Source organism: Rhinoraja longicauda, chromosome 5 (genome assembly GCF_053455715.1).
Source record: "Rhinoraja longicauda isolate Sanriku21f chromosome 5, sRhiLon1.1, whole genome shotgun sequence".
Taxonomy (NCBI): domain Eukaryota; kingdom Metazoa; phylum Chordata; class Chondrichthyes; order Rajiformes; family Arhynchobatidae; genus Rhinoraja; species Rhinoraja longicauda.
This window is the reverse complement of record NC_135957.1, coordinates 482,646-507,547: the sequence shown is the minus strand read 5'-3', so window position 1 is coordinate 507,547 and position 24,902 is coordinate 482,646. Positions and strand designations below refer to the sequence as shown.

General features: G+C 49.5%; 1 protein-coding gene across 2 annotated transcripts in view; it reads left to right on the top strand.

The window, feature by feature from the left end:
* Positions 1–24,902, top strand: part of kif6 (kinesin family member 6) — a 466,382-nt gene that overhangs the window by 439,765 nt on the left and 1,715 nt on the right. The window contains exons 20-22 of one of the 2 annotated variants that reach the window (XM_078398768.1): positions 18,836–18,922; positions 21,375–21,481; positions 22,541–22,750. In XM_078398768.1, coding sequence (XP_078254894.1) covers positions 18,836–18,922; positions 21,375–21,481; positions 22,541–22,750 — 404 coding nt within the window. The remainder of the gene's footprint in view (positions 1–18,835; positions 18,923–21,374; positions 21,482–22,540; positions 22,751–24,902) is intronic. The other variant, XM_078398770.1, reaches the window with a different exon arrangement.

Below are 24,902 nucleotides of genomic sequence, written 5' to 3'. Positions count from 1 at the left end.
TAGATAGATTCTTGATTAGTGCGGGTGTCAGGGGTTATGGGGAGAAGGTAGGAGAATGGGGTTAGGAGGGAGAGATAGATCAGCCATGAGTGAATGGCGGTGTAGACTTGATGGGCCGAATGGCCTAATTCTACTCCTATCACTTATGACCTTATCTCCGCCCCCCTCCCCCCCCCCCCCCCCCCCCCCCCGGGGACGAGCAGGGAAGGGTTTGGCCTCTTGCAGACTGTGGGCGAGACAGGCCTGTACCGGTGGATACGCATGGCACCCCAGTCTCCACACATGTGTCCTTTCAAGATCACACCAATAGCTTTAGATTTAGCTTTAAAGATACAGTGCGGAAACAGGCCCTTCCCAACGAGTCCGTGCCGACCAGCGATCCCCACACACTAATACTATCCTACACACAGCGGGGACAATTTACAAATTACCAAGCCAATTTGCCAACAAACTTGTACGTCTTTGGAGTGCGGGAGGAAACCCGAGCACCCGGAGAAAACCCACGCAGGTCACAGGGAGAAGGTACAAACTCCGTACAGACAGCACCCGTAGACGGGATGGAACCCGGGTCTCTGGCCCTGTGAGGCAGCAACTCTACCGCTGCGCCACCGTGCCACACTGTGACTGAAAAAGTCCTGAAATAGCATTTAATTTCATTTTAATACCATTTACCAGTAATTTTTCTGCTTGTTGAAATAGTAAATGAATAAAATTTCTAGTGTCGGCGTGGGATTAGGGTAGAGTTTTTATGGTTTCAGATCATATCCATGGAAGTCAAGCAAAAAGACCCTTGGGACCTCTCGTCATCCTATTTAAATCCGCTGGCTGCGTTTAGATCTCCACTTTGAACTGAATGTATTCACTTGGCGATCTTGTTACTGGACGTGAATTCCTCAGCCCTGTTACTGGAGCCTTTTCTCTCAGTTAACCAGCTCCTAACTTCTGAAATTGAGTTCTCAATGTGCTCCTTGAAACCTAAGCCTTGTGCCAAAGCTTTGGTCACCTGTTCTAATACCTCCTCTCGTAGTCAGTGTCACAGTATGCTTCACAAAGTCACGGTACCAGGGCAGCACGGTGGCGCAGTGGTAGAGTCGCTGCTTTACAGCGCCAGAGACCCGAGTTCGATCCTGACCACGGGTGCTGTCTGCACGGAGTTTGTACGTTCTCCCCGTGACCTGCGTCGGTCTTCTCCGGGTGCTCCAGTTTCCTCCCACACTCCAGGGTTGTAAGTTAATTGGCTTCTGTAAATTGTCCCTAGTTTGTCCCTCGGATTGAACCAGTGCACCGAACCACTGGTCGGTGTGGACTCGTCGGGCCGAAGGGCCTGTTTCCACGCTGTAATCTCTAAACTAAAACAAAGTCCCGAATGGTTCATTGGAACTAAAATGAAAGAAGATGGAACAGCACTGCATAGGAAGAGGCCCTTCGGCCCACAATGTCTGTGCTGAGAATGATCCCAAGTTAAACTAATCTCTGCTTCCACATGGACTACATCCCCCCATTCCCTGCATATTCATGTGTATATCTAAAAGCCTCATAAATGCCATTATCGTATCTGCCTCCACCACCATCCCCCGGCAGCGCGTTCCAGGCCCCCACCACCCTCTGTGTAAAAAAACGTCCCGCGCATCTCATTTAAACTTTGCCCCTCTCACCTTAAAGCCGTGCCCTTTTTGTCTTTGACATTTACACACTTTGAAAAACAGGTTCTGAATAAGGTCACAAATTGCTGGAGTAACTCAGCGGGTCAGGCGGCATCTCCGAAAGCGGAACTGTGTCCTTCCATCAATTCTAGCACCATGAATAACACTGTTATTAATTCGAAGTATTGCGTGCAGTTCTGGTCGGTCCCATTACTGGAAGGGTATGGAGACTTTGGAGAGGATGCAGAGGAGGTTTACCGGAACGCTGCCTGGATTAGAGGGTTTCAGCCCCAGGGAGAGGTTGGATAGACTTGCATTGTTTTCTCTGAAATGTCGGAGGTTGAGGGAAGACTTGATGTATATCAGCACCGGCACGGTGGCGCAGCGGTAGAGTTGCTGCCTTACAGCGAATGCAGCGCCGGAGAATCGGGTTCGATCCTGACTACGGGCGCCGTCTGTACGGGGTTTGTACGTTCTCCCCGTGACCTGCGTGGGTTTTCTCCGAGATCTTCGGTTTCCTCCCACACTCCAAAGACATACAGGTATGTAGGTTAATTGGCTGGGCAAATGTAAAAATTGTCTCTAGTGTGTGTTGGATAGTGTTAATGTGCGGGGATCGCTGGGCGGCGCGGACCCGGTGGGCCAAAGGGCCTGTTTCCACGCTGTATCTCTAAATCTAAAATAATCTAAATCTAAAATAATGACATAGGATAGACTGTCAGAACCTTTTTCCGAGGGTGGAAATATCTATTGGGCCAAAGGGCCTGTTTCCACGCTGTATCTTTAAACTAAAGTCCCTGTAGTGCAAGAAATTATTTTTCTAGAGAGGGTAGGAGGCCGTTCTGGGGAGTCCAAGAGGAGGGGGGCCGGTGGAGACGGGAGAAGGGGTCATCACTGGGTGGTGAAGACTCCTTCCCATAGAGAGAGGCACAGGGCAGAGGAGACGGAAGAAAAGCTCCACATCGTGGGGGACCAGGAACTCGTTGAGTTCGGGCGGAGGGGAACGAAGGTGAGGCCTCTGTTGAGGACAGACCGTTCCGTATCGAAGAAGGGTCTCAACCCGAAACGTCACCCATTCCTTCTCTCCAGAGATGCTGCCTGACCCGCTGAGTTACTTCAGCTTTTTGTGTCTGTCTAAAGTCCCTATAGGTTCATTGGAACTACAATTAACGAAGATGGGAACAGTACATCCCAGGAAGGGGCCCTTCAGCCCACAATGTCTGTATTGACCATGTTGCCAAGTTAAACCAGAGGGAACAGTTATGTTGAGATGGGGAAAAGCCAATGGAGATGTGAGGGACAAGGTTTTTTACACAGAGGGGGGTGGGGGGCCTGGAACGCGCTGCCAGGGGTGGTGGTGGAAGCAGATACAATAGTGGCGTTTAAGAAGCTTTTAGATAGGTATACGCATTTGCACAGAATGGAGGGATATGGACCATGTACAGGCAGAGGAGATCAGAGGAGATCAGTTTGTTCCCGATGTTGGAGAAGTCCTGAACAAGGGGTCACAGTTTAAGGATAAGGGGGAAGTCTTTTAGGACCGAGATGAGAAAGTTGTTTTTCACACAGAGAGTGGTGAATCTGTGGAATTCTCTGCCACAGAGGGTAGTTGAGGCCAGTTCATTGGCTATATTTAAGAGGGAGTTAGATGTGGCCCATGTGGCTAAAGGGATCAGGGGGTATGGAGAGAAGGCAGGTACAGGTTACTGAGTTGGATGATCAGCCATGATCATATTGAATGGCGGTGCAGGCTCGAAGGGCCGAATGGCCTACTCCTGCACCTATTTTCTATGTTTCTGTGTGTCTATGTTTAACTTGGCATTATGCATTGCCGATAATGATAGCCATGAAATCACGAGTTTGGTGTAAAGACGCACCTGCCTGACGAATATCTTTCAGGTAAAGATATCTTGCATTTAGAGTGGATTAAGGTTAGTTTATTGTCACATGCACTCGAGTGCAATCAAATTCCATGTTAGCACGAAGCTCGTGACCAACATACTCCATCCACACTTCACGCTGCCTCGTAAAAGCAGCCGACACAATCAAAGCCTTGCCCCACCCCAGTCATTCCTTTTTCTCCCCGCTCCCGTCCGGCAGAAGGTACAGAAGCTTGAAAGCGTGCACCACCAGACTCAGGGACAGCTTCTTCCCCTCTGTTATCAGGCTTCTGAACGGCCCTTCCATAAGCTAGGGTACTGTCCGATTCACCTTTACCCCATTGCGGACATTGGACTTTGTCTGTAGAACTGGTGCGCTACAATGCTGAGAACTATATTCTGCACTCTGTATCTCCTCCTTTGCTCTATCCATTGTACCTGTTTGATTTGATTGTCTTTATGCGTGGTATTATCTGATCTGTTTGGATAGCACGCAAGATAAAGCTTTTCACTGTATGTGTCGAAAGGAACTGCAGATGCTGGTTTACAGGGACATGGTTGTATGTAATGAGCTGCCAGAGGAGGCATCGAGGCAAGTACTATAACAACATCTAAAAGACATCTACACAGGTACATGTCGAAGGGGAAAGATTTAATAGGAACCCGAGGGGCAACGTTTTTACACACAGGGGTCAGGGTGTTTGGAACGAGCTGCCACAAGATGTAGTTGAGGTACTACTACAACATTTAGAAGACACTGGACCGGTTGAAGAAGGGTCTCGACCCGAAACATCACCCATTCCTTCTCTCCTGAGATGCTGCCTGACCTGCTGAGTTACTCCAGCTTTTTGTGAATAAATACACTGGACAGGTTCATCGATTGGAAAGGGATGGGAGATGGGCCAAACGCAGACAAAGGGGACTAGTTTAAGGATACGCCATGGAAACAGGCCCTTCAGCCCATCGAGTCGACACCGACAATCGATCACACTAGTGTGTGATCACACCGTTCACACTAGTCCTATGTTATCCCACTTTCCCACTCCGCTAAACACGGGTCAATTTACAGAGGATAGACACAAAACGCTGGAGCAACTCAGCGGGTCCGGCAGCATCTCTGGAGAGAAGGAATAGGTGACCTTTCGGGTCGAGACCCTTCTTCAGACAGGGGGCTAATTAACCTACAATCCCGCACGTCTCTGGGATGTGGGAGGAAACCGGAGCACCCGGAGGAAACCCACGTGGTGACTGGGAGAACGTGCAAACTCTGCTCCAACAGCACCCCGAGGTCAGGATCGAACCTGGTTGTCTGACGCTGTGAGGCAGCGGCTCTACCAGCTGAGATAGATCATCTCAGTGGGCATGTTCTAGTTGGGCCTAAGGGCCTGTTTCCGTGCTGTGTGACACTACGCCTCTAATCGTACTGCCAGAAATGCTCCCCCCTCTGCATTAAAGGGCGCCCCTCGATTTATGATCCTGGTGGCATTTGTCCATTTTTCTTGTTTATAATCAGTCACGCTGCAATGCAAGTTATGCTACTTCATTATTTTTGTGTTTTGAGCGATGTCGTTCCATGTCATGTTCACAAGGACGGGTTTATGTGAAAGCAACTTCCTTTGTGACCGGACTCCAAAACAAACAACAGCCACATAATGCGACTGAATAAATCGCCTTCCTCGCATCCAGACTGACTGACGGATATGGGGGAAGGGCCTTTGGAGACCGGTCCAAAGGCTACTTCAGTGATTCTAATTTTTAGCACGAACCATTAACTTTCCGTACAGTGTGTACAAGTACAGGATCTGCAAATACTTTAGAACTTAGCCTGTGTAACAGTGAGGCACAAACATCGGCAATGGTTTGATAGCAATCTGTTCTACTAAATTGTACAATATTTCAGCCAGCTACCGAGGAAGGATCTCGGCCCGGAACGTCACCTTTGCATGTTCTCCAAATATACAGCCTGACCTGCTGAGTTACTCCAGCACTTTGTGTCTTTTTGTGCATTAACCAGCATCTGCAGTTCTTTATTTCTATTGTTACATTTACGTCAGTATTTCAAAGTTTCTCTATTCGACGTTGTAAAATTACTTTGCTTCTGATTGAAAAATCACTCTTTCCTGGTAGTGCGAAATTATATTGTGTCATTTTGAAATACGTATTGATTTATGTAGGAAGGAACTGCAGATGCTGGTTTAAACCGAAGGTAGACACAAAAAGCTGGAGTAACTCAGCGGGTCAGACAGCATCTCTGGAGAAAAGGAATAGGCGACGTTTCTGGTCCAGAACTTTCTTTAGACTGACTGATTTATTGTGTAGGATATTTTGCAGTATATTATTGTCACGAGCGTCAAGATGCAGTGCAAAATGTACTTATCCAGGCAAATTGTGTCACATATGAAGACATCAGGAAGTGCAAAAGAGAATATAAACAAGAGTCCTGAATATCGTGTTAAAACTACAGGGAAAGCACAGATAAAGGAAAAGTGCAAGAGTCGCCGTGAGATAGGATTACAAGCAAAGGTTTAGATTTAGATTTAGAGATACAGCGCGGAAACAGGCCCTTCGGCCCACCGGGTCCGCGCCGCCCAGCGATCCCCGCATATTAACACTATCCTACACACACTAGGGACAATTTTTTTAAAACATTTTTAATTAACCCAGCCAATTAACCTACATACCTGTACGTCTTTGGAGTGTGGGAGGAAACCGAAGATCTCGGAGAAAACCCACGCGGGTCACGGGGAGAACGTACAAAGTTCTCCTCCTCTCTTCGACGAGAGTTTAGCAACATGCTCTCTCACTGCTCCCCCTCTGTGATTTCTCCTGCCCTCCTACTCTACGACCACATTTTGACCCAGACTCGCTACCACAGCCACATCTGCTTCCTTGGGACTTGCATGGGCCTCCTCCAGTGCCATAGTGAGGCCCACCAGAAATTGGATGAACAGCACCTCATATTTCGCCTGGGCAGCTTGCAGCCCAGTGGTATGAACATTGACTTCTCCAACTTTAGATAGTTCCTCTGTCCCTCTCTTCCCCTCCTCCTTCCCAGATCTCCCTCTATCTTCCTGTCTCCACCTATATCCTTCCTTTGTCCCGCCCCCCTTAAATCAGCCTGAAGAAGGGTCTCGACCCGAAACGTTACCCATTCTTTCTCTCCTGAGATGCTGCCTGACCTGCTGAGTTACTCCAGCATTTTGTGAATAAAAACTCCGTAGAGACGGCGCCCGTAGTCAGGATCGAACCTGAGTCTCCGGCGCTGCATTCGCTGTAAGGCAGCAACTCTACCGCTGCGCCACCGTTTAGAGAGGCGTGGGCCAAAGGCGGGCATATTGGACCAGCTTAGATGAGGAAACTCAACCAGCATGGATGAGATGGGTTGAAGGGCCTGCTTCCCTGCTGTCTGGCTCTCAGGTGATGTTTCAATATACTCTATTTGGAGCTACCCCATGGAGTAACTCAGCAGGTCAGGCTGTTTCTCTGGGGAACATGAATAGGTGACGTTTCGGGTCGAGATCCTTCCTCGGTAGGTGACTGAAATATTCCACAATTTTGTAGAACAGATTGAAATCAGCCCATTGCCGATATTTGTGCCTCATTGTTACACTACCTAGATAATCTCTAGGTTTCTAATTCATTTTAATCCAATTAATGGTGTTTTTTTAAAGCCCTCTCTTTGAAAGTCACCTGCCTCGGAGCCATTTTGCTCCTGGTTTCGAGTTAAATGGGAGCTAACAACCATGAGAGCATTTCAGCCCTCCAGGTGCAGACAGCTGTAGAGCGGGATTTTGCCATCGGGTTTGGCACGTGGGGTCGAGAGGCTTGGATATTGCACTGTGTGTGATCAGGCTCACAGCAAAGTTCCAGGGTCTCGATCCGAAACGTCACCCATTCCTTCTCTCGGGAGATCCTGCTGAGTTACTCCAGCATTCTGCGACTCATACCTGCCTGATCACAGGAGAGTACTACTGATGCTGTGCTTTACAGCAGTTCTCCAGCCAGCTTTACTTTTCACTTTAGAAGATACAGCGTGGAAACAGATCCTTCGGCCCAACGATTGTTCGCCGACCAGCGGTCACCCTGCACTTCAAGTCAAGTCAAGTCAAGTCAAATTTATTTGTCACATACACATACACGATGTGCAGTGAAATGAAAGTGGCAATGCCTGCGGGTTGTGCACAAAAAGAATTACAGTTACAGCATATAAATAAAGTTAATAAGTTACTATTAGTGTCGACAAAAATTTAGTCTCTGGGGTTATAAAAGTTGACAGTCCTGATGGCCTGTGGGAAGAAGCTCCGTCTCATCCTCTCCGTTTTCACAGCGTGACAGCGGAGGCGTTTGCCTGATCGTAGCATCTGGAACAGTCCGTTACTGGGGTGGCAGGGGTCCCTCATGATCTTACTTGCTCTGGATCTGCACCTCCTGATGTATAGGTCCTGCAGGGGGATGAGTGTAGTTCCCATGGTGCGTTCTGCCGAACGCACTACTCTCTGCAGGGCCATCCTGTCCTGGGCAGAGCTGTTCCCAAACCAGACTGTAATGTTGCCGGACAGGATGCTCTCTACAGCCCCAGAGTAGAAGCAATGAAGGATCTTCAGAGATACTCTGAATTTCCTCAGTTGTCTAAGGTGGTAAAGGCGCTGCTTAGCTTTACCCACCAGTGCGGCAATGTGCGTTGCCCACGTCAGATCCTCTGTGATGCGGACTCCCAAGTATTTAAAACTGCTCACCCTATCCACAATCGACCCATTTATCTCGAGTGGCGTGTACGTCCTTGGATGTTTAGCCCTTCTGAAGTCCACAATCAGCTCCTTTGTTTTAGTGACATTCAAGAGGAGGCTATTGTCCTGACACCAGAGTGCCAGATCAGCCACCTCCTCCCGGTAGGCCTTCTCATCGTTGTTGGAGATCCGGCCCACCACCACAGTGTCATCAGCAAACTTGATGATGGAGTTTGAGCTGAACCTGGCCCCACAGTCATGTGTGTACAGGGAGTACAGTAGGGGGCTAAGGACGCAGCCCTGGGGGGATCCTATGTTCAGGGTGAGGGAGCTAGATGTGTGTTCCCCCATCCTGACCACTTGGGGCCTGGCAGTGAGAAAGTCCAGGACCCAGGCACACAGAGGGGTGCTAAGCCCCAGTTCCAGCAGCTTCTCAACCAGTCTGCTGGGGACTATTGTGTTGAATGCTGAACTAAAGTCAATGAACAGCATCCTCACATAGCCCCCCTGGCTGTCCAGATGAGAGAGAGCGGTGTGTAGAACCTGGGAGACCGCATCATCCGTGGACCTGTTCGAACGGTATGCGAACTATCCTACACACTAGGGACAATTTACAATTCTTACCGAAGCCAATTGACCTACAAACCTCTACATCTTTGCGAAGTGGGAGGAAACCGGTGCACCCGGAAAAAACGCACACGGGTCACGGGGAGAACGTGCAAACTCCGTACAGACAGCATCCCGTGGGCGAGATCGAGCCCGGGTCTCATGCTGCTGAAATGGACCCAACGCAAGCAAATGGGACTAACTTGGAAGAGGCATCTTGGTCAGCGTGGACAATTTGGGCGTAAGGGTCTGTTGCCGTGCTGTACGACTCTGTGACTTTATCATTGATCCTCGGCACCACGGAGGTGTCGAGAGAGGACCCGGCGGTGATAGTGCGGAGGTCGGTGTGGTGGTCAGTGATGGCGCCGGTCGACGGACGAGGACGGACACGTGGAACTGAGGACGCCGCTGCCGGGGGAAGGAACAAAGGAGGACCCGGGGGGGGGAGAGCAACAGGGACCTGGCGTGGGGGGACCTTCGTGGGGAGGGGGAGGGGGGGTACAATGGGGGAAGTGGCGCGGTAATTTTGTAAGCGCCCTTTATGGGCGACTATTTGCACACCTTGGCAAGGTACGCAAGCAAAGAATTTCACTGACTTGTCACATGTGACAATAAAGTATTCAATTCAATTCAGACAAATGATCAGCCGGTAGAGCCTCTGCCTCACAGCATCAGAGACCACCGGTTCAATCCCGACCTCGGGCGCTGTCTGTGTGTGTGTGTGTGGAGTTTGCACGTTCTCCCTGTGACCGAGTGGGTTTCCTCCGGGTGCTCCGGTTTCAATAGACAATAGACAATAGGTGCAGGAGTAGGCCATTCGGCCCTTCGAGCCAGCACCGCCATTCAATGTGATCATGGCTGACCATTCTCAATCAGTACCCCGTTCCTGCCTTCTCCCCATACCCCCTGACTCCGCTATCCTTAAGAGCTCTATCTAGCTCTCTCTTGAATGCATTCAGAGAATTGGCCTCCACTGCCTTCTGAGGCAGAGAGTTCCACAGATTTACAACTCTCTGACTGAAAAAGTTTTTTCCTCATCTCCGTTCTAAATGGCCGACCCCTTATTCTTAAACTGTGGCCCCTGGTTCTGGACTCCCCCAACATTGGGAACATGTTTCCTGCCTCTAACGTGTCCAACCCCTTAATAATCTTATACGTTTCGACAAGATCCCCTCTCATCCTTCTAAATTCAAGTATATACAAGCCAAGCCGCTCCAGTCTTTCAACATAGGACAGTCCCGCCATTCCGGGAATTAACCTAGTAATCCCTCCCACATCCCAAAGACGTGCGGGTTTCTAGGTTAATTATCCGGAGTAAAATGACACCTGGTGTCGAGGGAGTGGGATAACATAAAACTAGTGGGGAGGGGTGATCGATGGTCGGTGTGGACTCAGTGGGCCGTATTTTTAAGCTAAAGGTAAGACTGAGCCCAGAGTAAGCCACCTCAGCCGACACTCCTCGCTGGAACCAAACGACATCTGTATGCCAGTCCATCCATTGTAGTCATCTACCATGGGGACCTGTGATCCTCACAGTTATGAGCATCTGTTGGTGTTGGATATAATTAAGCTGAGCCTTAAAGTAGGCAAGCCAATGACAAGACTGCACGCAAATGATCAGTTTCCTCTTAAAATCATCACCGAAAAGGGTGGTCACGGTGGCGCAGCGGTAGAGTTGCTACCTTACAGCGAATGCAGCGCCGGAGACCCGGGTTCCATCCCGACTACGGGTGCCATCTGTACGGAGTTTGTACGTTCTCCCCGTGACCTGCGTGGGTTTTCTCCGAGATCTTCGGTTTCCTCCCACACTCCAAAGACGTGCAGGTTTGTAGGTTAATTGGCTTGGTAAATGTAAAAATTGTCCCTCGTGGGTGTAGGACAGTGTTAATGTGCGGGGACCGCTGGGCGGCGCGGACCCGGTGGGCCTGTTTCCGCGCTGTATCTCTAAACTAAACTAAACTAAAAATTAGCTGTATATTCCTCTCCACAGCTGCTGCCTGTCCAGCTAAGTGTGTTTAGGTTTAGATTTATTTAGACATTATGGACTAGAGATACAGCGGAGAATCAGAGCCTTCGGCCCATCCAGTCTGTGCGATCAGCCCACACACTAACACTATCCTACACACCAGGGGGCAGTTTACAGAGGGCAATTAACCTACAAACCTGTGCGTCTTTGGAATATCCCACGCGGTCATGGGGAGAACGAGCAAACTCTGTACAGACAGCACCCGTTGTAAAGAGTCAAACCTGGGTCTCTGGAGCTGTGAGGCATCAACTCGACTGCTGCGCCACCGTACGGCCACTTGTTATGGTCACATGTACTGAGAGGTACAGTGAAAAGCTTTGTTTTGCTTCCGATGCAAACAAATCAGAATGCAATCAGGTCATGAATGCAATCAAGTGCAGTGGGTAGAACAAAGGGGAAGATACAGAGTGCAGAATATAGTTCTCAGCATGACATATCCAGAATTGTGCGGCACTGTGGCGCAGCGGTAGAGTTATCATATATCATACCATATATATACAGCCGGAAACAGGCCCTTCGGCCCACCAAGTCCGTGCCGCCCAGCGATCCCCGTACATTAACACTATCCTACACACACTAGGGACAATTTTTACATTTACCCAGCCAATTAACCTACATACCTGTACGTCTTTGTAAGTTGCTGCCTTACAGCGAATGCAGCGCCGGAGACTCAGGTTCCATCCTGACTGCGGGCGCCGTCTGTACGGAGTTTGTACATTTTCCCCGTGACCTGCGTGGGTTTCCTCCGAGATCTTCGGTTTCCTCCCACACTCCAAAGACGTGCAGGTATGTAGGTTAATTGGCTGGGCAAATGTAAAAATTGTCCCAAGTGTGTGTAGGATAGTGTTAATGCGCGGGGATCGCTGGGCGGCGCGGACCCGGTGGGCCGAAGGGCCTGTTTCTGCGCTGTATCTCTAAATCTAAAAATCTAAAAAGAAATCAGGCTTTTTTTAAATTTCAGCTTTCTAGCATCTGTGATCCTTTGCTTTTCAATTACTGCAAGTATTTGTGTTTAGTTTAGTTTAGAGATACAGTGCGGAAACAAGCCTTTTGGCCTACTGAGTCAGCAATCCCTGCACTATCCGACCTACAAATTGTAAAATTTACAATTTTACCAAAGCCAATAAACCTGCACGTCGTTGGAATGTGGGAGGAAACCAGTGCACCTGGAGTAAAAACCCACGCGGTCACGGGGAGAACGTACAAACGCCGTACGGACAGCACCCGTGGCCAGGATTGAGCCTGGGTCTCTGGCACCGTGCCGTGCCGCCCCCTGGATGACACACCCCTGTCTTGGTGTCCAAACTTTAAAGAATCAAACCTCAACCCAAAGCAAGCACACAAAATACTGCGCTAACACTCCAGTGTATCAAAAAAGACACAACGTGCTGGAGTAACTCAGCGGGTCAGGCAGCATCTCTGGAGAACATGGATGGGTGACGTTTTGGGTTGGGACCCTTCTTTAGTCTGAAGTCGACTGGGTCTGAAGAAGGGTCCAAACCTATTACCTCTCCAAACCTATTACCTAAGACTCCAAACCTATTACCTCTCACCTATCCATGTTCTCCAGAGATTTTGCCTTAACCTGCTGAGTTACTCTAGCACTCGATATGTAGACACACAATGCTGGAGTGACTCAGCGGGTCAGACAGCATCTCGGGAGAGAAGGAATGGGTGGTGTTTCGGGTTGAGACCCTTCTTCAGACATGTCACCCATTTCTTCTCTCCTGAGATGCTGCCTGACCCGCTGAGTTACTCCAGCATTTTGTGTCACCCATTCCTTCCTTCCTAGCACTCTGTATCCTCTTTTGGTAGACCAGCATCTGCAGTCCTTGTGCCCACACTCCCCTGCGTCATGTCTTCAGTGTTGACAAACACTTGTTCTTCAATCGTAGTCATAGAGTGATACGGTGTGGAAACAGGCCCTTCGGCCCAACGTGCTCGCACCGGCCAACATGTCCCAGCTACACTAGTCCCACCTGCCTGCGTTTGGTCCATATCCCTCCAAACCTGTCCTATCCATCTTGGTCGGCATGTGCAAGTTGGACCGAAGGGCCTGTTTACGTGCTGTCCGACACTTTGACTCTAAATGATATTATAGTAACTGCCTCATCAACGTATACTAGTAGGAAAACAAAACTGCGGATGCTGCTTTAAATCGAAGGTAGACGCAAAATGCTGGAGTAACTCAGCGGGTCAGGCAGCATCTTGGGAGGGAAGGAATGGGTGACGTTTCGGGTTGAGACTCTTCTTCAGAAACGTCACCCATTCCTTCTCTCCCAAGATGGTGCCTGACCCACTGAGTTACTCCAGCATTTTGTGTCTACCTTCATCGATGTTTACTACTGCTTCTGCAGTTTCCAGGCTGCCAAACAGGCTGCCGTTTTTCCAACAGTGACCCTACTCTAAAGCACTTTGTTGGCTGTAGATTCCTGTGGGGCATTGTGGTTGTGGAAGGTTCTCTCTGCGTTCATCTGTCTTGTATATAGCTTGGCTTCAGCTGAGGCACAACATTTAAGAGACGTGGTAGTCCTGCCATCTAGTGGACATTTGGTTGTTAGCGCCAGACTGAAATGCCGCAGCACCAATGTCTTTGCCGAAGACTGACACAAATTGCTGGAGTAACTCAGCGGCCCAGGCAGCGTCTCTGGAGAGAAGGAATGGGTGACGTTTTGGCTCGAGACCCTTCTTCAGACTTCGGTCTCATTCCGAAACGCCACCCATTCCTTCTCTCCAGAGACGCTGCCTGTCCCGCTGAGTTACTCCAGCATTTTGTGTCTATCTTCGGTTTAAACCAGAATCTGCAGTTCCTTCCTGCACACAATGTCTTTGCCAATACTGGTAGACATTTACATTACTATTCAGAGCCATCAAATTTTAAAGAGTCATAAAGTCGGAGTGGAACCAACGTGCTCACACTAATCAACATGTCCCATCCACACTAGTCCTACCTACCTACTTTTGGCCCATATCCCTCTGAACCTGTCCTATCCAAGTTCCTGTCCAAATGTCTCTTAAATGTTAAGATAGTACCTACATCAACAGATATAGTACCTACATCTACTTCCTCCGGTAGCTTGTTCCATACACTCACTACCCTTTGTGTGAAAAAGTTACCCCTCGGATTCCTTTTAAATCTTTTGCCATTCACCTTGAACCTATGTCCTCTGGTCCTCGATTCCCCTACTCTGGGCAAAAGACCCAATTTAATTCTCTCATAATTTTGTACACCTCTATAAGATCACCCCTCATCCTCCTGCGCCCCATGGAATAGAGTCCCAGGCTACTCAACCTCACCCTATAGCTCACACCCTCTAGACTTGGCAACATCCTCGTAAATCTTTTCTGAACCCTTTCAAGCTTGGCAATATCTTTCCTATAACGTGGTGCCCAGAACTGAACACAATGTTCTAAATGCGGTCAAAATGTTACCCAACAGGTCCCCCCCTCTGTCCTCTGCTTCTCAATTCCCCTACTCCGGGCAAAGGACTCTGTTCAATTACCCAATCTATTCCCCTCATGAGTCAATCTGCATGGAGGCAGGCCCTTGGGCCCAACTTGCCCAAGCTGACCAAACTGTACCATCTATGCTAGTCCCTCCTGCCCCTGTTTAAATCATATCCCACTAAACCTTTCCCAATGACCATCAGGTTATTTAACACTACAAACTCCAACGAAACTCTAAAGGATGAACTGCCTTGATTGCACTACGGAGTGAGAGGGTGGTGGACATATGGAATGAGCTATCAGTGGACGTAGACACAAAAAGCTGGAGTAACTCGTCAGGACAGGCGGCGTCTCTTGAGAGAAGGAATGGGTGACGCATGTTGGGTCGAGACCCTTCTTCGGGCACCATTCCGTGTCTCCAGAGATGCTGCCTGACCCGCCGAGTTACTCCAGCATTTTGTGTCTATCTACGGTATAAACCAGCATCTGTCGTTCCTTCCTGCACATGTCAGTGGATGTAGTTGACACGGGCACAATAACAGTAGTTAAAAGACACTTGGACAGGCGCATAGCTAGGACATTTTTAGAGGGATCTGGGCTAAATGTGGCCACATGAACCTACAAACCTGCACGTCTTCGGAATGTGGGAGGAAACCGGAGCACCCGGAGAAAACCCACGCGGTCACGGGGAGAACGTACAAACTCCGTATAGACAGCAGCCTTAGTCAGGGGATTTGAGTATAGGAGCAGGGAGGTTCTGCTGCAGTTGTACAGGGCATTAGTGAGACCGCACCTGGATTATCGCGTACAGTTTTGGTCTCCTAATCTAAGGAAAGACATTCTTGCCATAGAGGGAGTACAGAGAAGGTTCACCAGATTGATTCCTGGGATGGCAGGACTTTCATATGAAGAAAGACTGGATATACTCGGCTTGTACTCGCTGGAATTTAGAAGATTGAGGGGGGATCTTATAGAAACTTACAAAATTCTTAAGGGGTTGGACAGGCTAGATGCGGGAAGATTGTTCCCGATGTTGGGGGAGTCCAGAACAAGGGGTCACAGTTTAAGGATAAGGGGGAAGTCTTTTAGGACCGAGATGAGAAAGTTTTTTTTCACACAGAGAGTGGTGAATCTGTGGAATTCTCTGCCACAGAAGGTAGTTGAGGCCAGTTCATTGGCTATATTTAAGAGGGAGTTAGATGTGGCCCTTGTGGCTAAAGGGATCAGGGGGTATGGAGAGAAGGCAGGTACTGGATACTGAGTTGGATGATCAGCCATGATCATATTGAATGGCGGTGCGTACAGGCTCGAAGGGCCGAATGGCCTACTCCTGCACCTATTTTCTATGTTTCTATCCCAGGTCTCTGGCTCTGTGAGGCAACAACTCTACATATATATATATATTTATGTGTATATATAAAGCAAACAGACAATAATAGTGCAAAGATAACAGCAATCCCCCCCAAGTCTATGTGGTTCAGAGCTTACTTGAGGTTGTAGTGTTACAATAGTCTGATGGCTGTAGGGAAGAAGCTATTCCTGAACCTGGACGTCACAGTTTTCAGGCTCTTGTACCTTCTTCCCGATGGCAGGGGTGAGATGACAGTGTTGGTCTCTGACGATGCTGACTGCCATTTTGAGGCAGCATCTCCAGTAGATCCCTTCGATGGTGGGGGGGTCGAGCTGGTGTTGGACTGGGCAGTGCTCACAACATTTTGCAACCTTCTTCGTTCCCAATGGAAGAAATACCCGTGACACTAACCAATGGCAGCCATTCACACGGAGACTTCGTGATGGGAAAATCATTAGTCAGACCAACACGCTGGTAATATAACCGAGTCTCCACTTTGCTTCCATTTGACATAACCTGAGCCATTGTCTCTCACATCGTTCAAATGAAGAGCAATCTTGGAGGCTGCATTCCCTCTTGCACTGATCCAGAGGTCATCTGTGTGGGAGCTTTATCTATTTGTACAAGCACCCATCTGTTCGCCCGGCTATTTACTGAGATGTGTGAGAGGGATAATGCCGTTCATGCAGAACAGATGAGAGATTTACAGACTGCACCTTTCAAGGGAACACAAGGGAGCACCAGAACGTAATACCCTGCTTCAAAAGTGAAATCAAAAGACATTGGGGCAGAATTAGGCCGCTCGGCCCATCGAGTCTGCTCCGCCATTTGATCGTGGCTGATCTATCTTTCTCTCTCAACCCCATTCTCCTGCCTTCCCCCCCAGAACCATTGACAGCCTGACTAATCAAGACCCTATCTACCTCCGCTTTAACGACTTGGCCTCCCAACGACTTGGCCTCCACAGCTGTCTGTGGCAATGAATTCCACAGATTCACCACCCTCTGACTAAAGAGATTTCTCCTCATCTCGTGTAGGAAGGAACTGCAGAAACTGGTTTTGACCGAAGATAGTCACAAAAAGCTGGAGTAACTCAGAGGGTCAGACAGCTGAAGAAGGGTTGCGATTCAAAACGTCACCTGTTCCTTTTCTCCAGAGATGCTGTATGACCTGCTGAGTTACTCCAGCTTTTTGTGACTAACTTCCTCCTTATCTCCATTCTAAAGGTAGACCCACTCAACACCTGCGCTCAGTCCGCATTAACCAATCTGATCTCCCGGTGGCTGAGCACTTCAACTCCCCCTCCCACTCCCAGTCTGACCTTTCTGTCATGGGCCTCCTCCAGTGCCATAGTGAGGCCCACCGGAAATTGGAGGAACAGCACCTCATATTTCGCCTGGGCAGCTTGCAGCCCAGTGACATGAACATTGACTTCTCCAACTTTAGATAGTTCCTCTGTCCCTCTCTTCCCCTCCCCCTTCCCAGATCTCCCACTGTCTTCCTGTCTCCACCTATATCCTTCCTTTGTCCCGCCCCCCTGACATCAGTCTGAAGAAGGGTCTCGACCCGAAACGTCGCCCATTCCTTCTCTCCTGAGATGCTGCCTGACCTGCTGGGTTACTCCAGCATTTTGTGAATAAATCCATTCTAAAGGTACGTCTTTTTATCCTGAGCCTGTGCCCTCTGGTTCTAGACTCTTCCACTACTGGAAACATCCTCTCCACATCCATTCTACCTAGGCATCAGAACTATAAACCAAAGGTCATCCTGGCAATCCAAGTTTTGCTTACTTTATAAGTGATTCAGAGCGGTTTAGACACAAATGCTTTTGGGCAGATGTTACCTATTTTTTCCATGTTATTTTAGTCTGTAAATTATGACCATATCGCTGCTCCGGCAGGACGCTGTCAAAATGGTGCTTTGTTTTTAGTGATGCAGCATGGATGCAGGACATTAGGCCCACTGAGTCCGCATCGACCAGCGATCCTTGCACATTAACACTACCCACAGACATTAAGGACAATCTTTGATATTTATACCACGCCAATTCACAATACAAACCTGTACAATAGACTATAGACAATAGGTGCAGGAGGAGGCCATTCGGCCCATCGAGCCTGTACGCACCGCCATTCAATGTGATCATGGCTGATCTTTCTCAATCAGTACCCCGTTCCTGCCTTCTCTCCATACCCCCTGACTCCGCTATCCTTAAGAGCTCTATCCAGCTCTCTCTTGAATGCATTCACAGAATTGGCCTCCACTGCCTTCTGAGGTAGAGAATTCCGCAGATGCACAACTCTCTGACTAAAAAAGTTTTTCCTCATCTCCGTTCTAAATGGCCTACCCCTTATTCTTAAACTGTGGCCCCTGGTTCTGGACTCCCCCAACATTGGGAACATGTTTCCTGCCTCTAACGTGTCCAACCCCTTAATAATCTTATACGTTGCGATAAGATCCCCTCTCATCCTTCTAAATTCCAGTGTGTACAAGCCTAGTCGCTCCAGTCTTTCAACATATGACAGTCCCGCCATTCCGGGAATTAACCTGGTAAACCTACGCTGCACGCCCTCAATGGCAAGAATATCCTTCCTCAAATTTGGAGATCAAAACTGCACACAGTACTCCAGGTGCGGTCTCACTAGGGCCCTGTACAACTGCAGAAGGACCTCTTTGCTCCTATACTCGTTGGAGTGTGGGAGGAAACCAAAGATCTCAGAGAAAACCCACGCAGGTCACGGGAAGAACGTATAAACTCCGTACAGACAGCACCCGTGGTCGGGATTGAACCTGGGTCTCAGGCGCTGCATTCGCTGTAAGGCAGCAACTCTACCTTATCTCTGTTTGCTTTGTTGTTCCCTTCTCCCAACTAACAATGACCGATTCTCCATTTTCTTTGATCTCCATTCCCTATGTCCTGTTTTCACACCTTAGACCTCCTGTATCTAAGTACCTCCCTCTCCCCTGACTCTCGGTCTGAAGAAGGGTCTCGAGCCGAAACGTCGCCCATTCCGTCTCTCCAGAGCTGCTGCCTGTCCCGCTGAGTTGCTCCTCCTCCAGCATCTGGAGTTGTGCTTGCTTGAGGGATGTCTGTGGGGTGCTGTAATTACTGAACCATGACTATCTCTGTGGCTTCTCCATCATCCAATTTGCAGCAGCGTTGAAACAAGCGGATATACAAGCGCAGGCACCTTCACGCAAGACAACGCCAGGCCCCTCAAAGCCTCTCCATCCGAGGCCAGGTAAGCCCTTCATCTGTCCTCAGCCTTCAAAATGTCAGCTCGCCTGGCAACTTGTTGCTCAGCTTCGAATGTTGTACCAGTTCCTGGGCGGCACGGCGGCACAGCGGTAGAGTTGCTGCCTCACACTACGCCAGGGACCTGGGTTCGATCCTGACTACGGGTGCTGTCTGCACGGAGTTTGCACGTTCTCCCCGTGAAATTGTCTTTCTGCTGACCAATTAGCACGCAACAAAAGCTTCTTGCCGCACCTCCGCACACGTGACAATGAACTGAACTAACCTACAAACCCGCACGTCTTTGGAGCGTGGGTGGAAACCAGAGCGCCCGGAGCAAACCCACGCAGGTCACGGGGAGAACGTACAAACTCCGCACAGACAGCACCCGTAGTCGGGATGGAACCCGGGTCTCCGGCACTGCATTCGCTGTAAGGCAGCAACTCTGCCGCTACGCCACCTTTTGTACGCCACGGAGTTGTATAAGGCCGCATTTAGAGTATTGTGTTCAGTTCTGGGCACCATGTTATAAGGAAGATGTTGAATTGAATACTTTATTGTCATGTGTGACAAGTCACAGGCAAATTCTCTGCTTGCTTACCCAAGGTATGCAAATACACGCCACATAAAGGGCGTCGACAAAGCTACCATTTTCCCCCCTGCGCCGCGCCACGCCCCTCTTTGTTCTCCCCCCCCTCAAGGGTCCCCCATTGTCCGTTGCTCTTCCCCCTCCCTCACCGCGCTGCCCCCACACCCGCCGCTGCCAGAGCTCCCGATGTCGGCATCCACGCGGCCCGAGCCTAAGGCGAGTCGCAGCCGCTCCCGCAGCCTCTGAGGACGGCCGGCTCCGCTGATGGCGAGTCCGGTCCGCGGGCTCTGCGAACCAGAGCCCTGGAGGCTGCCAGCTCCAGGAGTTGGGCCGATGATTGGGCCGCAGCAGGAACGGAAACCCGACCCAGAAAACAAAGGTCGGGTCTCCGTTCGGAAGGGACACATCTACAATTTTACAGTTCCCCCCCTTCCCCCCCCCACATACACACATAGTACACAAACACAAAAACATGACATCACAACTACAATTAAGACACAAAAACCAACAAAACACAGAGACAAACGGACCGCAGGTAAGCCGCAGCTGCTAGGGCAGCGCCGCCATTCCCTGGAGCGCAGGAGGATGAGGGGTGATCTTACAGAGGGGCATAAAACCATGAGAGGAATAGATTGGGTCGGCACACACAGAGTCTTTTACCCAGAGTGGAGGAACCAGAGGGAATAGGTTTAAAGTCAGGGGGCAAGATTTAATGGGAACCTGAGGGGTATTTTTGTAACACAAAGGGTGGTGGGTGTATGGACCGAGCTGCCCGAGGAGGTAGTTGAGGCTGAGACTATCCCAACATTTAGTAATAGAGTGATACAGTGTGGAAACAGGCCCTTCGGCCCAACTTGCCCACACCGGCCAACAATGTCCCAGCTACCCTAGTCCCACTTGCCTGCGCTTGGTCCATAACCCTCCAAACCTGTCCTATCCATGTACCTGTCCAACTGTTTCTAAAATGATGGGATCGTCCCAGCCTCAACTACCTCCTCCGTCCGGCAGCTTGTTCCATACACCCACCACACTCTGTGTGAAAAAAGTTACCCCTCAGATTCCTATTAAATCTTTTCACCTTCACCTTGAACCTATGTCCTCTGGTCCTCGATTCCCCTACTCTGGGTAAAAGACTCTGTGCATCCACCCGATCTATTCCTCTCATGACTTTATACACCTCTATAAGATCCCCCCTCATCTTCCTGCGCTCCATGGAATAGAGACCCAGCCTGGTCAACCTCTCCCTGTAGCTCACACCCTCTCGTCCTGGAAACATCCTCGTAAATCTTTTCTGAACCCTTTCAAGCTTGACGATATCTTTCCGATATCATGGTGCCCAGAACTGAACACAATAGTCTAAATGCGGTCTCACCAACGTCTTATACAAGCAATTTAAGAAGCAATTGGACAGGTACATGGATGGGACAGGCTTAGAGGGATGTGGGTCAAACACTAGTGTGGGGCTATTGTAGCTGGGACATGTTGGCCAGTGCGGGCAAGTGGACTGGAGGTCCTGTTTCCACGCTGTATCAGTCTATCAGACTCCCCTCAGCCTCCAGCGTTCCAGAAATAACGTCACAAAGTGTGTTCAGTTCTGCAGGAGGACAGGTGATTGTGTACGCGTTATCAAACAACAGAACGCGCGCACACACACACACGCGCACACACACACACGCGCACACACACGCGCACACACACACACACGCACACACACATACGCTCCCCTCACTACATGGACTTTCACTTCGTTCGTTCTGGCTGAGGTTTGCGGGCTAGTCCGCGATGTGGTGTTAGTGATGTGGTGTTAGTGATGTGGTGATAGTGATGTGGTGTTAGTGCTTTAATACACGTGTGGATTTTCCTCACTCAGCTCCGCGCCAAACTTCAGTTCGTCCATTCCTCTGACCGGCGATGGGCAGACGGACGCTGACATCCTCGCCTTCGTGCGGGCAAGGCAAAGCCTCATGCAGAAGAAAGGTGAGATAGACAATAGACAATAGGTGCAGGAGGAGGCCATTCGGCCCTTCGAGCCAGCACCACCATTCACCATGATCATGGCTGATCATTCTCAATCAGTACCCCGTTCCTACCTTCTCCCCATACCCCCTGACTCCGCTATCCTTAAGAGCTCTATCTAGCTCTCTCTTGAATGCATTCAGAGAATTGGCCTCCACTGCCTTCTGAGGCAGAGAAATCCACAGATTCACAACTCTCTGACTGAAAAAGTTTTTCCTCATCTCAGTTCTAAATGGCCTACCCCTTATTCTTAAACTGTGGCCCCTTGTTCTGGATTCCGCCAACATTGGGAACATGTTTCCTGCCTCTAACGTGTCCAACCCCTTAATAATCTTATGTTTCGATAAGATCCCCTCTCATCCTTCTAAATTCCAGTGTATACAAGCCTAGTCGCTCCAGTCTTTCAACATATGACAGTCCCGCCATTCCGGGAATTAACCTAGTGAACCTACGCTGCACGCCCTCAATAGCAAGATCATAGAGATCATAGAGTGGGTGCACCTCATCAGGTCATCAGAGACAGGAGTAGATTTTGGCCATTCGGCCCATCGAGTCCACTCCGCCATTCAATCGTGGCTGATCTATCTCTCCCTCCTAACCCCATTCTCCTGCCTTCTCCCCATAACGCCTGAACGCCTGAACACCCGCACTAATCAAGAATCTATCTCTCTCTGCCTTAAAAATATCCATTGACAGCCTCCAAAGCATTCTGTGGCAAAGAATACCACAGATTCACCAGCCTCTGTCTAAAGAAATTCCTCCTCCTCTCCTACCGAAAGGAACGTCCTTTAACTCTGAGGCTGTGACCTCTAATCCTAGACTCTCCCACTAGTGGAAACATCCTCTCCACGTCCGCTCTATCCAAGCCTTCCACTATTCTGTACGTTTCAATGAGGTCTCTCCTCATCCTTCTAAATTTCAGCGAGTACAGGCCCAGTGCCGACAAACGCTCATCATATTGTATGTTAACCCACTCATTCCTGGGATCATTCTTGTAAACCTCCTCTGGACCCTCTCCAGAGCCAGCACATCATTCCTCAGATATGGAGCGGCACGGTGGCGCAGCGGTAGAGTTGCTGCCTTACAGCGAATGCAGCGCCGGAGACTCAGGTACGGGTGCTGTACCTGAGTACGGGTGCTGTACTGTACGGAGTTTGTACGTTCTCCCCGTGACCGGCGTGGGTTTTCTCCGAGATCTTCGGTTTCCTCCCACACTCCAAAGAGGTACAGGTACGTAGGTTAATTGGCTTGTCCGTAGTGGGTGTCGGATAGTGTTAATGTGCGGGGATCGCTGGGCGGCGCGGACCCAGTGGGCCGAAGAGCCTGTTTCTACGCTGTATCTCTGTATCTGTATCTGTATCTCTAACTCCTGGCAAAGTACGATTGCAAGGGTGCGGTGTTGGGGGTCGAGGGAAGAAGCCAGAGAACACGGTGGGACAACACAACCATCACAATCGAACAAACCAAGAGCTGGTTACTTGTGTAGGAAGGAACTGCACATGCTGGTTTACACCAAAGATTGACACAAAATGCTGGAGTAACTCAGCGGGTCAGGCAGCATCTCTGGAGAGAAGGAATGGGTGATGCTGCAGGTCGAGACCCCTCTTCAGTCTGAAGAGGGGTCTCGACCCGCAGCATCACCCATTCCTTCTCTCCAGAGATGCTGCCTGACCCGCTGAGTTACTCCAGCATTTTGTACAGTATCTAACTGTATACCTGTGTAGGAAGGAACTGCAGATGCTGGATTAAACTGAAGATAGACACAAAATGCTGGAGAATCTCAGTGTCCCGTACATTCTCCCCGTGACCTGCGTAGGTTTTCTCCGAGATTTTCGGTTTCCTCCCACACTCCAAAGACGTGCAGGTTTCTAGGTTGATTGGGCATGGTGTGTGTGTGTGTAAATTGTCCCTAGTGCGTGTAGGATAGTGTTAATGTGCGGGGATCGCTGGTCGGCACTGATTCAGTGGGCCGAAGGGCCTGTTTCCGCGCTGTATCACTAAAGGAGGGTGGGGGAGGGACGGAGAGAAAGGAGATGCAATTGGCCAACCTCAAGGGCCCAAAGAGTTGGGCAATTTGAAGACTCGAAGGTCACCAAGCATTTGCATTTCAATGCAGCTTATCTATCTATCTATCTATCTATCATAACCAGTACACACAATCTTCGGTGTAAACCAGCACCTGCAGGTCCCTCCAACACGCAAAGCCCCCAAGTCCCAATGAATCACACACGTACAAGGTCGGTTCACACAGCAAGCAAGAGGGCAATTAGGCGGAGGCTAAAAGGCTGAGAATATTTCCTTGCACTCTCGTCTGAATTTTCCATTTGCCAAGCTGATATCTGACCACGGACAGATGGTGCTAATGCGATTCATTGCTTTATTATCTAATCTCCCACTGGCTTCCAGGTCTCAGTAAACACTGGCGTTCTGAGTGCAGAAATGACACGTTTCAAACAGGATGCAAACATATTAAAAGAAGGAAGACATTGACATTTCTTCCCAATTCAAATGATTTTATTTCATTATCTGTCGCTCTTTCCACCATCTTTTGGAATAGTAACATGGGACCACGAAATGGCTCCTAGATGACTAGTATGCTGTCTGAAGAAGGGTCTCGACCCGTAATGTCACCCATTCCTTCTCTCCGGAGATGCTGCCTGCCCCGCTGAGTTACTCCAGTATTGTGTGTCTATCTTCAGTTCCATCTGCAGTTCCATCCTGCACACTAGTGTACTGGTTCGGTTTAGTTTTGTGACACAGCGCAGAAACAGGCCCTTCGAGACCCCGAAAAGTCACCTATTCCATTCCTCCAGGGATGCTGCCCGTCCCGCTAAGTTACTCCAGCAGTGTGTGTCTGTCTTCGGTTGAAACCAGCATCTGCAATTCCTTCCAACACACGATGTTCTTCTCGAACACCCTATCGAAGGGCTTGTTGGTTGAACACACTGTGTCAACACTTTCAATGCAAATGCAGAGCCATTGAGGAAAGATTCTGAGCATCTGCAATGACTGGACTCCTCAATGCTCACACTCTTTTGCTCACCTGAAGGTTATGTCAGGTCAGGAAGCTCAAATAGTCGGGGGACATAGAAACATAGACAATTGGTGCAGGAGGAGGCCATTTGGCCCTTCGAGCCAGCACCGCCATTCATTGTGATCATGGCTGATCATCCACAATCAGTAACCCGTGCCTGCCTTCTCCCCATATCCCCTGATTCCGCAAGCCCATAGAGGTCTATCTAACTCTCTTTTAAATTCATCCAGTGAATCGGCCTCCACTGCCCACTGTGGCAGAAAATTCAGAGAGTTGTGAATCTGTGGAATTCTCTGCCTCAGAGGGCAGTGGAGGCCAATTCTCTGAATACATTCAAGAGAGAGCTAG